This window comes from Artemia franciscana, chromosome 17, assembly GCF_032884065.1.
Source record: "Artemia franciscana chromosome 17, ASM3288406v1, whole genome shotgun sequence".
NCBI lineage: Eukaryota > Metazoa > Arthropoda > Branchiopoda > Anostraca > Artemiidae > Artemia > Artemia franciscana.
The window spans coordinates 12959483-12977237 of record NC_088879.1 but is presented as its reverse complement, the minus strand read 5'-3'; the positions used below and the strand labels follow the sequence as shown (position 1 = coordinate 12977237).

At 34.8% G+C, this 17755-nt stretch overlaps 1 protein-coding gene across 3 annotated transcripts in view; it reads right to left on the bottom strand.

Annotated features, from left to right (window-relative positions):
- Positions 1-17755, bottom strand: part of LOC136037874 (lachesin-like) — a 368714-nt gene that overhangs the window by 124519 nt on the left and 226440 nt on the right. For all 3 annotated transcript variants that reach the window (XM_065720726.1, XM_065720725.1, XM_065720728.1), the window contains exons 6-7: positions 15119-15211; positions 2296-2424 (exon numbers count right to left, since the gene is read on the bottom strand). In XM_065720726.1, coding sequence (XP_065576798.1) covers positions 2296-2424; positions 15119-15211 — 222 coding nt within the window. The remainder of the gene's footprint in view (positions 1-2295; positions 2425-15118; positions 15212-17755) is intronic.

The window sequence follows — 17755 nt, the reverse complement described above, 5'->3', positions numbered from 1 at the left end:
CATTTTAAAGATCTCCTGGTATGTTAAAGCTTACATACCTTCGCAAGGTAAATAGGTACTTAAGTATTATACAAGAAACAACAAGAAGTGAAGTTTGGTCATAATTTTTTCTTTGACTTGGACTGGTTTTCCTTTGGGATTGAAAGTAATTTGAGATTTCGAGGATTTTGAGCTCCTGAGGTTCGAGTTATCGGGAGTCGACTGTAATATACAATTTAACCCAACTTTCTTTTCATTTTAAAGATCTCCTGGTATGTTAAAGCTTGCATACCTTCGCAAGGTAAATAGGTACTTAAGTATTATACAAGAAACACCAAGAAGTGAAGTTTGGTCATAATTTTTTCTTTGACTTGGACTGGTTTTTCCAAGAGGATTGAATGTAATTTGAGATTTTTAGGATTTTGAGCTCCTAAGGTTCGAGTCATCGGGAGTCGACTGTAATATGCAATTCAACCCAACTTTCGTTTCATTTTAAAGATATCCTGGTATGTTAAAGCTTACATACCTTCGCAAGGTAAATAGGTACTTAAGTATTATACAAGAAACAACAAGAAGTGAAGTTTGGTCATAATTTTTTCTTTGACTTGGACTGGTTTTTCCAAGAGGATTGAAAGTAATTTGAAATTTTGAGGATTTTGAGCTCCTAAGGTTCGAGTTATCGGGAGTCGACTGTAATATGCAATTTAACCCAATTTTCGTTTCGTTTTAAAGATCTCCTGGTATGTTAAAGCTTACATACCTTCGCAAGGTAAATAGGTACTTAAGTATTATACAAGAAACAACAAGAAGTGAAGTTTGGTCATAATTTTTTCTTTGACTTGGACTGGTTTTTCCAAGAGAATTGAAAGTAATTAGAGATTTTGAGGATTTTGAGCTCCAGACGTTCGAGTTATCGGGAGTCGACTGTAATATGCAATTTAACCCAACTTTCGTTTCGTTTTAAAGATCTCCTGGTATGTTAAAGCTTACATACCTTCGCAAGGTAAATAGGTACTTAAGTATTATACAAGAAACAACAAGAAGTGAAGTTTGGTCATAATTTTTTCTTTGACTTGGACTGGTTTTTCCAAGAGGATTGAAAGTAATTTGAGATTTTGAGGATTTTGAGCTCCTAAGGTTCGAGTTATCGGGAGTCGACTGTAATATGCAATTTAACCCAATTTTCGTTTCGTTTTAAAGATCTCCTGGTATGTTAAAGCTTACATACCTTAGCAAGGTAAATAGGTACTTAAGTATTGTACAGGAAACACCAAGAAGTGAAGTTTGGTCAATGCTGATGAAATAAAAGAAATATGATGAAAATATTATACTTTACTACCAAAATTATGAAAACTATAATAAAGAATGCCACCCAGAGCTCATTATATTAAATATGTAACCTAAACTAAACTAACCTAACCTAACCAAAATACCAACTAAATATTTAATTAACATATAGCTCATATTAAGCCGAAGCTAATTGTCTCATGTTCGCGATCCAAATTCTCGAGGGACTCTCGTATAATACTCCAGTTCCAGTAAATCCAATGCTGATTTATTATCAAATATATCATATGATGTATTTTTCTTTGTGATAGTTATAGTGATTTTAAAAACACCTTTACATTTTGGAAAGTTACATCAAGAGAAACATGCTTTTACGCAAGTGCTGTGTTTCATAAGAAGTAGAATGACTTTAGGTCCAAAAGTATAAAAACACAATATTTTAGCAATATATTATGCCTTTTGTCACTCTCATTAAAAAAAGTCTTATGACAATATGGGTATAACCTAATCAGCTAAAATTGGGCTAAAATAACCTTTGAATTTTCCTAAACCTTATTATAATTTGTTAAAGCACACAAATCTGTTACCGAATCAGTGAGAGAATAAGTCCAAAACGAATGCTCACAGTTAACTATCAACAACCTACACTTCCTGTAACCGACAAGGTCATCATCAATGGCACCAATAAAAGAAAATGTAAGGGAACGATGATTTGGATTCTCTTTTTTTAACAAAGATATAACAAGAAGGTGTATTTCTCATTTCAAAGTAATGTCTCATAGTAGTAAAGGCAGAATCTAATCAGCAAAAGTTCTTATCATCTACCTGGTTATAATCACATTTTTGATCAACAAATCTTTAGCCCTCTTTTAATCAATCGCGTTTTAAGATTTCCTTAGCCGCTTCCAACTGATTCATGCCATTGGTTTTAATAATCCTTCGAATTCTTGTTAACTGGATTACAATTTACTAAAATAAACAAATTTGTCACCAGATTCGTGAAAGAGTAAGGATAAAATGATTACTCACAGTTGACACTCAACATAACACGTTTGCTGACAGCAGGGGGGACGTCATTGCTTGCAATGCACAGATAAGCACCCATCATTTTTCTTGTTATTCGATGAAGTCGCAGTGTCTCCCCAGGAAAAGCATCCACTTTAAAAGACAAAAGGTCAAATTAGTAGCAAAGTCATTAGCAGCTTAGGTCAAATTAGAAAGTGTTCCATGAGTAGACCCAAGGATTTATTACGTGAACGGATATTAGATAATACCTAAAATCCATTGCAATAGGCGAGAAGGTAAACAGCTAACAAGAGTGGTGGCGAACAATCATAGAGATATATTTACCATTTTCTTAAAGATGATTTTCCAATTCTTAGGGAACTTCTAAGGACTTATTTATTGACGGTGTCATATATTTTGACGGTTAATTGGCTCGATGGTGATCAGCGAAATTGAAAAAAAACAACTTTAAACTAAATCTTTGAAGATATTAAAAGACATAAATAAAATCTGGACCAGTCATTTAATTTATATGAGTGAGCTGTTTCAAACTGCATGCCATGCATATCTTCATTTACTTCTTTCATGTTGAATCAGTGGTTTTTAGAAATTAGAGTGGATGTGACAGGTTATTTTTATTTAATTGTTAATGATAGTTGTGAAAAAAATAAAATCACATTTTGGTCATCTTTAGGAGTGCAAATATAGAATTTATCACTAAAAAGAGCCAGTTCCTGGGAAAAATATAGGGAATTGTTTAAGACAGAAAAATATCATTGGATTAAAACCATGGAGATTTGCCTTAAATACGATTTTACTTTTTCTTGTGGAACTTCTGGAGACCTTCTGAGCAGTCTATGTTTTCTGCTGTTCTGTCAACTGCTTCAAACACCTACAAAGATACCCTTAGATACATTTGCTGATAGCACTAAAGCGCAAGGAGCTCGCTAGATACATTATGTCTTTGGTGTAAATTAATTAAGGTTTTCTCACGGAAATAAACGTCATATATTTTGACGGTTCAATAATTCAAATGTTAATCAAAAGGGGGTTCTTCCCTGTAAACCGTAGCAGTGTTTTAACGCCACCGTGGTTTTCCTCCACCATATGTTTTCCTCCACCTTTTAATTCAGGAAGGTCAGGACAGACATAGACATAGACATAGACACAGACATAGACACAGATATAGACAAAACATAGGCATAGACATAGATATAGACATAGACATAGACATAGACAAAGATATAGACATAGACATTGTCATAGAATAACCTAACCTAACCTGTCTATTCTGACCCAACTAATCCTCCTGATGATGCAAGATTTCCTGGGTGGTGGAAAACATACGATGGCGGAAAACCGCGGTGGCGTTAAAACACCCAATTCCCTGTAAAATTCATAATTTCGGAATAACCAAAAGAAAAGTATCCAGGGGGGAAATGTTTATATTTTTATATTTTTGGTACTTGAAGCAAAAGGTTTTTAATATTTACCTGCGATTATATGGGTAATTAATTACCTAAGAAGTCTTTGCTTTAGTTTCTGTTATACTTTTCGTTTGTGGAATAAACCCCTTTCGCTCAAAAAAAAAAAAAAAAAAAAAAATTAAAAAGACACACTTTATTAGTCCGTATTTAACATAAAAGTTTGCAACTTTGAGCTGCATTTAACATTCAATATATAATGCATATAATCAGAAATATTTGTTTGCATTTAAATATGTTATAAATATTGTATATAAAGGTACAAGTCTTTTGATTGATTTTTTCGAAGTTCAATATATAACACATATAATCAGAAATATTTGTTTGCAGTTAAATATGTTATAAATTTGTATATAAAGATACAAGTCTGTTGATTGATTTTTTCGAAGTTTAATATATAACACATATAATCAGAAATATTTGTTTGCATTTAAATATGTTATAAATTTGTATATAAAGATACAAGTCTGTTGATTGATTTTTTCCAAGTTCACAAGCTTCCAACCATGTGGAACACAGCTGGTGATCCATTTCGCCCAAGAAATGTCAGCTAATCATTTAATCTCTCATGGCATGAAGAGAATTCTCAAAATTTTCTGATCAATTACTTTTGTTGTCACTGTTATGATTTGTGAAAATTAGTCAAAATTTTTCCTCGTGTTCTTCTCGAAATAATTATATTTGTGGCATTTCCCTTGCTCTGGAATTTGTCTGTGCAATATGTTTTTCGACAGATAAATAATCTTAAAGATAGAACCCACTTCTTTATAAGAGGATTAAATTTTCTTTGAGTTATGATTTGACTATTGAAACTTAAATCATGTCTCAGAAACAAAAAGAGTGTTCTTTCAGAAAGGCCATAAAAACTTTAGAAGGTAAGAATATGTTCAGCATGAATCAAGAAAGACAATCGACTAAAATTTAAGGAGCAAGTTCTTTTTAATTTTATTTGGTACGAAGATGTAGAAAAATATATTTTTCAAAACTTAGGGGGGGGATACTTTTTATGCATAAATATCAAAACAGATATTTTTCAAAATCTAGAGGGTGGGTATTTTTGTTTTCTCCAGATTTTTGAATAGCCCGAAAAAAAAAGTATTTTTCAAAACTCGGGGGGGGGGGTGGATTTACATCCCTGTCCAATCCCCACCAATTGATGTCTCTGGCTTTGATTGCTTGTGGCTCATTAATTTTTGGTTAGCTAATTACTTTAGGTATGTCTAGTGGGAAAAATGTGGGGGAATTGAGGCATTACGCAGAACAGAACAATTCTTTAAATATGCCTCCATTGGTTTTTTTTCAGTAGTTATTCCAGGTACAAGTGAGTTCAACGACTTGACAAGCATTCTAGACTATTATGAGATGCTTTAATGATATGGGCTCATCTACCGCTATACAACAGGGACTAAAGCATGTCTTTAGTGAAATGTAAACCGCGAATATAATCAGTCTTACATATCTCCTACAAGTGGAGACCCTCCGCACAGAGTACTTGAAGAACATTTTCGCAACATGCTGCACCTCCATTTAAAATGAACATCCGAGGGATACCATTTCGTTCGTTTAAAATAAAATCATAAGTCCAGAAAGAAAACCTAGGTAGATGGTTGACTAGTGCTATAAACGTTTCTATGTTAGAAAGCTGGAAACTAAATTAATTTTATTGCTCTTTTATAGTTATAACTTAGGTAAAACGAAATTTCTGAGATTTCCAGGCACTAATATAATTTTATGTTAACCAATCAGTCTACTCTTATTGGTCTTTTACTGTCATATACATTATTACGGTAATTTTATAATTTTTTTAAGTTTTTCGATAAATAAAAAGTCAGTTTTTCGATAAATAAAAACTTTCCTGTAAAAAAAAAACTACATATTCTTTCAACAAAATTACACTCAAGCTTTTTAGGGATATAAGGGGGAGGGGGTGCAGCCAACTCTTATTTGAAATTTTAATTATACTTAGAGACTATTTTTTTGCATTGCTGCCGATTTTATGACAAAGAACACACTGTTCGAAATATACATCATTTCTAGTAAGGCTCAAATGACGCTATTGCCTTTATGGGACCTTGGGTGCTATGCCTTTTCCTATTTGCGGTAATTTCTATTCATTTGGGGTTTGACCGAATTATTCATTTTAATATCTACTTGTTTTTAGATTTATTTTTCATCTATAGCAGTATTTATGTTTGATGAAACAATTTAATTTATTTTCTGCTCGTTTCGGGTTTCATTGCTTTATTTGTTGTAATTTCTGTTCGTTTAAAGATTGAATAATCATAGGACTTCATTACCACTCGTATTCACCCTTTACGAATACGGCTATTTAATTTTCTTTGAAACACCTATTTTTTCCTTTTTTTTGTTTTTTTTTTTTTTATTCACGTTCGCTTTCTAATACTGGAAATATTTGTAAAGGTTGTTTTGCTTAACCTCCTGACGAACCTTGTCTCTCTTGGTGGACATACAGTTACCTTTTTTAGCACGATAGTTATTGGTTGGAACATCATCTATATACCACAGTCGGAATCAACGTATTTAGATAAGTAACTGTGATTTTTTTTTTTTTTTTTTTTTGTGGGAGATTTTTTTGTATTAAAGACATGAAGGAAAGTTCAAAATCGAAGAAGAGATAGAGGACAAGAGGTAATAAAATTCTTATCCTTCCTTAGAAGGATTTTGGGAGGATTTTGCCCCTTACATTACACCATCTGCTAGTATGCGACTAAGGTTCAATGAACCCCCCTGTGGACATAGGTTCTAAGTCGAGTATTTTGAAGTTAGAACGAGTTGACAGTGTAGAATAATTTTCCATTTTAAATGTGTTTTCTATACTTTTGCTTATGGCCACCTTCAAAACTTGAAAACCATGTTTTCTCTTGTAGTTACCGCGTCCAATGTCTTGGCAACCATCAACGCTATGGATGTTGAGAGCCTTTCTTTAGATGAAAGTGACGATGACCTATTAAAGCCTCACGACACAGAACTTGAAGATACAAGTAAATATGGAGATCCGAACAGCACCTTCCTTCCAGCCGATGAAAGTATCGTTCGCGAGGAAGTATCTGAGCATGAGTCTGATTTTGAAGATGACATGCCTGTAGCCGAGCGGGCTCGAATACCGCAGCGACCTATGAAACGGCCAAAATTTATGAAATGGAGGTAAAGCACGAGGTTTGACATTCACTTTGGCCCAGCAGAAGTGGATCCAAGTGGGAGGTGTAGGGGAGCCCCCTTCCTAGCGTAGTGGCTAATTTGGGGTAGGGACCACTTGCTCCGGTTGGGGTTGGGATGATGTAACAATTTAAGGTCACTTTTTATAATAATAAGGAGGGGAAACTTAAAATTCTACCTTTCTTAGGTTGTTGAAATAATATTTTAGGGTTTTGCTGTCACAACGGGGCTAAAAAAATTAATATTTAAACTTCTTTCTGCTGTCAAAGATCTGTTTTCAAGTCTTATTATGGCACAGAGGTGAAGAAATTGACATCATTACTTTTTTTGGCTGTCATAAATTTTGGACTTGCTTTTTTCGCATAGATGGGTACAACATTGTTGTTTTTGGGGGATTTGCATAACAAAAAGTAAATGCATGAGAAGTGGAAAGATAACATGAATTTACGTTTTGGACTTCGGTTAGCCAGTGGTGGCTACTTTACAGTCTATTTTCATCTAATTAAAACTCTGCGTCATATGACATAATAGAGACAGAGACAGAGAGATCGGTATATTTAAAAACTATCATAGCATAGCTAAATTCATTTTTTTTTTTACAAAATCATATATTTAAACAAAAATCACACACTACGACTCAGCATCGAAAACTGATGTGAAGAAAGGCACAGATGAGTTGGCGTAACGATTAGTTCGTACTTCAAAGGGTAGAAGTTTAAATATAACTGAGTTGGGCTATAGGGAAGGGCTGGTTCGGGTAGTAGTGATCGGTGGCTCGTATTGGCTAGGACGGATTTTCCAAATTGTTGAATCAGGTGTCCAAGCCGGACTTTAAGTGGAAATAAATTCAGTTTTACGAGGCCTTCATCATAGGGTATGGTGCGGTTAGGGAGTATAATCCTTGTTGTTCTTTTCCGGACGGACTCTATGTCGCGTAATAGCCTAATAGGTACGCCGTGCGGATAGCAGTTAGACCCCACACCGGGCACGCGTACTCGAGCAACGGGCGAACATAACACATGTAGGCATGGAGAAGACTTTCAGTATTATACCCAAGACGCCTCATTTTGGTAAGTGTCTGAAGGCTTGCATTAGCCTTGTGGACGGTTAAATTAATTTGAGTACTGAAACTACAGTCACTAGTTAACCCGTCAATATGTACATAGATTGTAAGCCCTAAATGATCTTCCAGTGCAAAACCGTTTTGGTAGATCAGAAACAATATTCTTAAGCCACTTCCCCTCCACCAACTGAAAACTTGATTTCTCCTTATTCCGCTCCCCTCCTTTCTTTCCGTAACAGTACCTGAAAGTTTCAACTTGATCCCTCAAGCCGCTCCTAAAATATTGGAAATGGATCATTTTGAAAACTTAGAAAGGCACAGTGTATTTTGATAAGCCTCGTTATTTAACTGTTCTTAGACTAAAAGCACAATAGGAATTTATAGTGCAAAAAACCTCAGTTAGATCAGATATATAAAATGTTCACCCCCTTCTCCTACCCCCTCCCAACACACACACAAAACTTATAAAACTCCTTGTCTCATCCTCGCTCCCCTTTTTACCCATGACTTACCTGCAAGTTTTTAGCGCAAATCCTAAGCCGTTTTCAATATGTTACAGATATGTCATTTTGATTGCCTAGATGCGCACGGTGTGTCTTCATTTCACTTTGGTCCCTCCTCTAAGAAGCAACTTGAGGTTGATTTAATCGCATTCTAGATTCCTTGAAATTTTCAATTTGATTCTGAACTGTTGATTAAATAAAAAAAAAACAAGTTTTTGTTACGGAAAGTAAGGAGCGACAATAAAACTTAAAACGAACAGAAATTACTCCGTATATGAAAGGGGCTTTTCCTCCTCAACACCCCGCTCTTTACGCTAAAGTTTGACCCTTTCTCTTAACTCTACTTTTTAAAACAGTAAGAAACTTTAGCGTAAAGAGCGGGATGTTGAGGAGGAAAAGCCCCTTTCATATACGGAGTAATTTCTGTTCGTTTTAAGTTTTAATGTTGCTCCTTACTTTCCGTTACAAAAACTTGTTTTTTTATTTAATTTCTGGACGTTTTTGAATTAATACATGTTTTGATCTTGGCTCTCCGCACATAAATAATTAAAACGAAATTTGCATATTAATTAATTACAATTTATCGGAAGATTTTGAGAAAAAAGAAGCGAAGGAGAAGGCCTAGTTGCCCTCCAAGTTTTTGATTACTTAAAAAAGCAACTAGAACTTTTAATTTTTTACAAACGTTTTCATCGGTAAAAAATATACGTAACTTACGAATTAACTTACGTAACGAACTTCTATGTTCGTATGTTTTTATTGCGTATATGAGGGGGTTCAACCCTCGTCGATACCTCGCTCTTTACACTAAAGCTTAGATTGTGTCCCAATTCCTTAAGAATGACCTCTGAATCACAAAGGCCGTAGAATAAATAGTTGAAATTACTAAAAATACTTTAGCGTAAAGAGTGAGGTATAACGAGGAGGTAAACCCCTCATATGCGTAATAATTTTTGTTTGTTTTAAGTTTTAATGCTGCTCCTTACTTTCAGTAGAAAAAAATTTTATATTTATTTTTTCATTATTTTTTCAAATAAAGCTAGAAAATCCTGCGCCCCTTCATTGAAATTCTCTTCCCCCATGAGAAGTCTCTCCATGGAAATATCCTCCCACGTACCCCCCCCCCTCAACTCTCCCCCCTAAACAAAAAAAATCCCCCTGAAAACGTCTGTACACTTCCCAGTAACCATTATTATATGTAAACACAGGTCAAAGTTTTCAACTTGCAGCCCCTCCCACGGGGACTGCGGGGGAGTAAGTCGTCCCTAAAGACATATTTATTAGGTTTGTAGACTATAGTGAATAAAATGGCTATCTCAGAATTTTGATCTGGTGACTTTGGGGAAAAATGATCGTGGGAGGGGGCCTAGGTGTCACCTCTGGGAAAAAAAATAATAAATAAACACGCATCCATGATTTGTCTTCTGGCAAAAAATGCGAAATTCCACATTTTTGTAGATAGGAGCTTGAAACTTCTACAATAAGGGTCTCTGATACGCTGAATCTGATGGTGTGATTTTTGTATGACTTTTAGGGGGTGTTTCCCCCTATTTTCTAAAATGAGGCAAATTTTCTCAGGCTCGTAACTTTTGATAGGTATAGCTGATCTTGATGAAAATTGTATATTTAAAATCGGCATTAAAATGCGATTCTTTTGATGTAACTATTGGTATCAAAAATCCATTTTTTAGAGTTTCGGTTACTATTTAGCCGGGTCGCTCCTTACTACACTTCGTTACCCCAAACTGTTTGATAAAAATGGTTTTATTTTAAACCGGGGTAATTTTGAAGACCACACTGCCGTTCCATGACGTAAAATTAACGTTTCAATGGGGATAAATCCTTTTATTTGACAGTGAAACAGCAAAAAATTTCTAGATATTTCGGTCACATAAACAGTGACCGTCATCAGAAGAAAAGACACTTAATTATCCTGAAATACCAGATAAATAATGCTGTTTTAGTATTTACATGTTAATTAAGTTTTGCCCTTTGCTTCAACTTGTAGGCACTTTTTCATCATTAATCGCTTACGATTTTAGTCTTAATTAATTGGGAATTTATGTCTTACTGTCGCACTCCTAGAACAAACCGCATTAAGCCTTTAGCCAATGAGGAAGTGCTCAAACGGTTGAGACCTACCGACCTGAGACCTACGTTGGCTTGGCTAGTCAAATGAATGGGCCTTTACTATCTTCCAAAATGTTACTTTAATTAATCACTGATGTACATCGATTACGAAAAAGTCCATAAAAGAGGTGGATTGAAAACATTAACCGGCAACCCATCATTCAACTGCCACAAATTGCGTATGGCAGATCGTCAGACATACTTCACAAGGCAGTCCTTATTTATACCCACTCAAAAGGAGCTAGCCCAGTTCATCCAATCTGAATGGATGATATTTAGTAACAAGCAAATAAATGAACGTATTTTTCTTGCTCACGGGAATTTTAATAAGGGATTAAATAAAAAAACAAGTTTTTTTAACTGAAAGTAAGGAGCAACATTAAAACTTAAAACGAACAGAAATTACCGTATATGAAAGGGGCTGCTCCCTCTTCAAGGCCCTTCTCTTTACGCTAAAGTTATAACTGTTTTAAAAATTAAAGTTGAGAGAAAGAGTCAAACTTTAGCGCAAAGAGCAGAGCATTGAAGAGGGAACAGCCCCTTTTTTGCCGTAGCAAAAAACGTGTTTTTTACCTTAGCAAAAAATAACAAATTTGCAGTCTCCGGTATTCGTTGTCATTACCTCTAGGATTCGAAATGGCCAGAGGGGATAGCCCGCAAATTTGGCTAGGAATAAATCACCAATTTTAATGTTCGGAGGATTTATGCCTAGTAAATGAAAGATTATAAAGTGAAAGAAACTTATCTTTCCGTGAGGGCCGAGTCTCACTAATGTATCCAAGTGAACAATCAGTCCAAACTGTGCGAGATCGGCCCAACTGCTAATCTTTCTTTACGCTAAATAGCGTAATTAACGTGCAGGCAAATTATATCCAATTTTCTCTACACGCCACACTTGGCTATCGCATCTAATTTTTTCAATTCAAAATGCCAAAAATCTGATTGTGTGATAAACTCAAGTATCAGATTGCACAATTTCTGTAGTCACTGAATTAATTCATGCCTAAGGAATCAAGTTCAAACAATTCAAAAGTTCAAACAGGTGTAATCCCTTTGAGAGCTAGTTCAATACTGCAACATATCAGTATACTGCAGGCATCTTCTTTGAATTAAATTAATTTTTTCGGTAATCTCGTTAATAACGTTTTTTTCTGATATTATGAGAAATAGAAACATTCAGATCGAAATAAAGATTTTTAATTTTATGAATGGCTTAAGAATATTAAGTGGAAACTTTCTTGGCATGATGAGGGGGATGTACAACTGACGAAAAGGCAATATGCGCATACTTCCTTATATGAAATTACTCCGTATATGAAAGAGGCTTTTCCTCTTCAACGGCCCGCTCTTTACGCTAAAGTTTGACTCTTTGTCTTAACTCTACCTCTTAAAACAGTAAAAACCTTTAGCGTAAAGAGCGGGGCGTTGAAGAGGAAAAGCCCCTTTCATATACGGAGTAATAATACGGAAATTTTACGGGGTATTTCCCCCTATTTTCTAAAAGTATGGCTCGTAACTTTTGATCGGTATAACTGATCTTGATGAAACTTGTATATTTAAAATCAGCATTAAAATGTGATTCCTTTGATGTAACTATTGGTATCAAAATTCCGTTTTTTAGAGTTTTGGTTATTATTGAACCGGGTCACTCCTTACTACAGTTCGTTACAACGAACTGTTTGAAAACGAGCTTAAGGAAGCATCAACAGTATAGTTTATTTCAAATTAAACAAAAAAAACAAGTTGTTTTAAATGAAAGTAAGGAGCGACATTAAAACTTAAAACGAACAGATATTACTCCGTATATGAAAGGGGCTTTTCCTCCTCAACGCCCCGCTCTTTACGCTAAAGTTTGACTCTTTCTCTTAACTCTACATTTTAAAACAGTAAAAAACTTTAGCGTAAACAGCGGGGCATTGAGGAGGAAAGGCCCCTTTCATATAGGGAGTAATTTCTGTTCGTTTTAAGTTTTAATGTCGCTCCTTACTTTCATTTTAAAAAACTTTTTTTTTGTCTAATTTCTGGACGTTTTTGAATTAATGCATGTTTTGATCTTGGCTCTCCGCAAATAAATAATTAAAACGAATAGGAACATTCGAAAACGAATTTCGCATAGTATTTTTTTTTTTTTTTTGGCTAAATGGCTTTTTCATAGTTTTAGTCGGAAGATTTTGAGAAAAAAGGAGCGAGGGAGGAGGCCTAGTTGCCCTCCAATTTTTTGATTACTTAAAAAGGCATTAACTTTAAATTTTTTACGAACGTTTTCACAAGTAAAAAACATACGTAACTTACGAATCAACTTACGTAGCGAACTTCTGTATTCGTATGTTTTTATTGCGTATATGAGGGGGCTCGCCCCTCGTCGATACCCAATTCCTTAAGAATGACCCCTTAATCACAAAGGCCGTAGAATAAGCAGTTGTAATTACTAAAAATACTTTAGCGTAAAGAGCGAGGTATTACGAGGAGGTAAACCCCTCATATGCGTTATAATGTCTGTTCGTTTTCAGTTTTAATGCTGCTCCTAACTTTCAGTAGAAAAAACTTTTCATATTTATTTTTTCATTGTTTTTTTAAATAATGCTAGAAAATCCTGCGCCCCCTCCATTAAAAGTCTCTTCCCCCATGAGAAGTTCCTTCATGTAAAGATCCTCCCACGTAACCGCTCCCCTCAACTCTCCCCCCCCCAACCAAAAAAAGCCTGAAAACGTCTGTACACTTCCCAGTACCATTACTATATGTAAACACAGGTCAAAGTTTGTAACTTGCAGCCCCTCCCACGTGGACTGCGGGGGAGTAAGTCGTCCCAAAAGACATAGTTATTAGGTTTTTCAACTATGGTGAATAAAATGGCTATCTCAGAATTTTCATCCGGTGACTTTGGGGGAAAAATGAGCGTGGGAGGGGGCCTAGGTGCCCTCAAATTTTTTGGTCACTTAAAAAATGCACTAGAACTTTTAATTTCCGTTAGAATGAGGCCTTTTGCGACATTCTAGGACCATTGAGTCGATACAATCACCCCTGGGGGAAAAACAAATAAACACGCATCTGTGATTTGTCTTTTGGCAAAAAACGTGAAATTCCACATTTTTGTAGATAGGGGCTTGAAACCTCTACAATAAGGTTCTCTGATACGCTGAATCTGATGGTGTGATTTTCGTTAAGATCGCATGACTTTTGGGGGGTGTTTCCCCCTATTTTCTAAAATGAGGCAAATTTTCTCAGGCTTGTAACTTTTGATGGGTAAAACTAATCTTAATGAAACTTATATATTTAAAATCAGCATTAAAATGCGATTCTTTTGATGTAACTATTGGTACCAAAGTTCCAGTTTTTAGAGTTTCGGTTACTATTGAGCCGGGTCGCAGTTTGATACTGGCCACGAACAGTTTGATACTTTTCATTGTCATAACTTTATCTGACGGTGAAAATCAGCCTCTAAGATTCGGTCTCTCCACTTTGCAGCTCTGGCCATTAGAGGACAGGGTGAAAATACTTCTTCAAAATCAACCCCGTCAACTTTCATCATTCACTAGTATTTGTATATTATTTCAAGCATTAGTTCTACAGGAGGTCATCCCTATTCAATTATAATTCTAACTATTATAATTAAAAACCTAATTGATCACGTTCTCTTTTTTTTAACGAAGCTCTAAGAAGGTTATTCAGTAATCCAAACCTCCACACCCGAAAGAAATTCTTACCTTAGGCCGCGACCGTTTAAGAAGGATGGATGGTTTTAAAGAAATAGTAAACTTATGTATGGACTAATAAATATCGTAGAATATATTACGGTATTTTAAATAGACCTTTATATCATCATTATTTTATCTGACGGTTAAGTCAGCTTATGGCATTCAGTGTTTCCAATTGTGCAGTTATGGCTGTCTTGGTTACACGGGGAAAGTCCTAAAGTTTTACACCATCGATTTTCATTATTCAATAGAACTTGTACAAAATTTCAGATATTGAACTGCAGGAGGTCCTCATTATTTCTTTATTAGCAAGTCCTCATTATTCATGTTATTAAACAAAAGACTCCCTAATACCGAAAATACAGCTCACAAGGCTTCAAAGCAGATTTTAAGGTATTCTTCAAACCCTGTCATATGTATTTGAACAAAGTTTTGAAAGACATTTTTCTGCAGTGTTCGTCAGCATCCGTGACTCTCAACTATCAGAAACACGGCTTACAGAATTTCAAAAGAATTTCTTCTTCAGTCTTCAAAAACAAATCATCAATTACAGACCTCCCCCCCCCCCGCTCTAAAGCCTGCAATTGTAAACTTATCACTCCTTCCACTGTCGAAATGATGATTACCTATTTGATTACGTGCATCTACCTTCTTTTTTTTTACTCATCCTGTAAAGAGATCTTTCTGTAGTCCCAGCCACAACTCCCTATAAAATCTTAATTCTAGGCTTTTCTGAGGAAGCTCCTGAGACAGCACAGGATTGAACTAGAATTATTTGAAAAAAAGTCAATTTACCTTTCTGTTTATCTCTTTTTATCCTAATCTGCCCAATATCAGATTCTTCTGAACTTCGGAAAATGGTGCTAAGGCTCTTTCCACTCAATGGAGCTGAAAACGAAAAATAACCATGTTTGAATGGCTAACAATAATATTGCAATTGAAGTTGATCAACAATGAAAAACAAGTTCGACTTCTGTACGTGACATGAGGCTTTTACGTGTTTGTACGTGACACGACTACCTTTGCTGAGAATAAAAATATTTCTTTTGGTCGCAGTTCAATACCTGATAATGCAATGCTTCTACTACTTGGAGGAGTACTGGGGTTTTCCGCCTAACCTGATATCTAAAATTCGGATGTTATGTGGAAATTTGTTTAAACGTAAGTTTCCAGACTCACTCAATACTGTTTCTATGAGACTGTTGTCTGTCTTATTCAGCGACTATCTCGAGGGTCCACCCATATAGACGATTTTATGGAGGGTTAGAGGTGGCACCTGCCCGGGCACAAATGTTTCAAGGGCGCAAAATTAAAAAATTTCAAATAAACAATCTAACAATTATAATTATTTGTTAATTTTAGAAATGTTTTCTATTAAAAATAAAGTAGAGGGCGCAGTTAGAAAATGGAAGTAATTAATAAATTGTTAGCTAGCTGAGAAAATAAATTTAAAAAATAAAAAATAATCAAATAATAATAATTCAAAATAGATCAAGATAAATGACAATTGTTAAATAATTCAAATAGTTCATAAGAAATTAATTATTAATCAATTAAATAATTAATTGAAAATAACTTTGTTAATAAATAAAATTTTTTAAGTTTGACCTGAAAATTTTGTGGGACACAGGGGAGGGCACTAATCAAGATTTTTCCCCGGGCGCAGGAGGGGCCAGAACCGCCACTATCTACCCCCTCCCACAAATCCTGATTTTACTGAATTTCTGGGAAATTCTTATTCTAATTACCAAACAAAATTTGTCTTCTATTGTTGGGCCGTTTTCCAGAAGAAAAATTTTACATATGCGCCAGGTCATACCAACTAGTAGTTATCTGATTGACCTAATTTCTACAACTGACTTGATAGCACCGTGAATAGGATTCAATACAAATACGGAAGAAGTGGGTGTTTTAAAACCAGGTCCTTCCACAATACGACAACTTTTATTTCTTTAAAAATATTTTTCTACACGTAAAATCCGAGTATTTTTAAGGTTTTTAATAAAAATACCTGAGAAAAATATTGTTGTAAACATCCTTGGTAGTTGATACCGCCACTAAATTTTTAAATATAAAATAGCTTACATTAGCTTTCTAGTTCGAGCAAGGTTGACCTTAACTCTTGATAAAAGAGTAATTGGAACATTTGCGAAAAAACTAAATTTTAAAATACATCTAAATAAACAAAATACAATAAGCATACATATGCAAAGAAGTTAGTAAAACAGTTCAAAATAGGGATGATACCTTTTTATTGACAGTGAATAGATATAAAATTATTTAACTGGATATTTCGAACACATATACAGTGTTCATCATCAGCAGTAAAACTTTCGTTTTACTTAAAGCAGTTTTACTTTCGTCATGGAAAGGCAGTGTGGTCTTCGAAGTTATCTATGCAAAGAAGTTGCACAGAAAACTGATTCAAAGGACATATGCCTTCACTGATAAACCAGAAAACAGTGACGCAAAAGCTGAGTTTTGGTATATCAAGTGTAAGTATTCTGTTATTAACATTTTTATATAAATATAGCTCTAGAAAAATATCAGACAGCATCATTTAGTCTCACACTTGCTTTTGGACGTAACCGCAACGGAATAATTAGAATCTGAGTATTGCAGAAGAGGGAGGGGGCTTTTCTGATACTTAAATGAACCGAAACTTTCCTTAATATGAGAAAGGCGGTCACCCTTTGAACCTATCAACCCTTTAAAAATCTTTAGGGTTTTTCAGGTCCTAATTTCACGAATGTTTACCCCTTTTTCAAAAATTTTACAAGTTTTTTTTATGCTTATAACCTTTGAGAGGTAACTTTAAACTTAAAAAAAATGCTTGGAATTAACATTTATTTTGATAACATTTATTTATTAAATAACATTTATTTGATTTTAACATTTATTAAACAATTATTTTGATGCTTGTTTTGTTATTAAGCTTCCATTTTAAAGTTTCCGTTTAGGTTGACAAAGGTCACCAGGAATATCAGTTATGGAGAGCCATTGCCTCCCCTTTCGGATTTGGGAAAATAGTTTCTTTCTTTTGTAAAAAGAAAAAAAGATTTCACACTCTTTATTTGTTTTCTATTTCAAAAAATGGAAAAAATTCTTGCCCCCTGCTAAATATTCGTGAACTAGCGTCCTGAAGGTCACTCTTTACTTACCCTTCGCTTCCATGAATGTAGTTTGATAGACAACACAATGCATGAAAACGCATGTCATTCAACGTAGATCAGATAGACATTCCATTCTCGAGTTAAATAGCGAAAGCAGAATCAGATCCCAACTTTCCGTCAAAAATCAGGAAGCGAAGTGGATGTTGCTTTCTCTCTTTTCAATCTCAGTTCAAGAGGTACTACTTCCTGTTTTGTTTGTGACTGAGAACTCGAGTGGTGGATAAAAGGGAGCTACAGTTCCCTTGCCAGTTTTATCAAA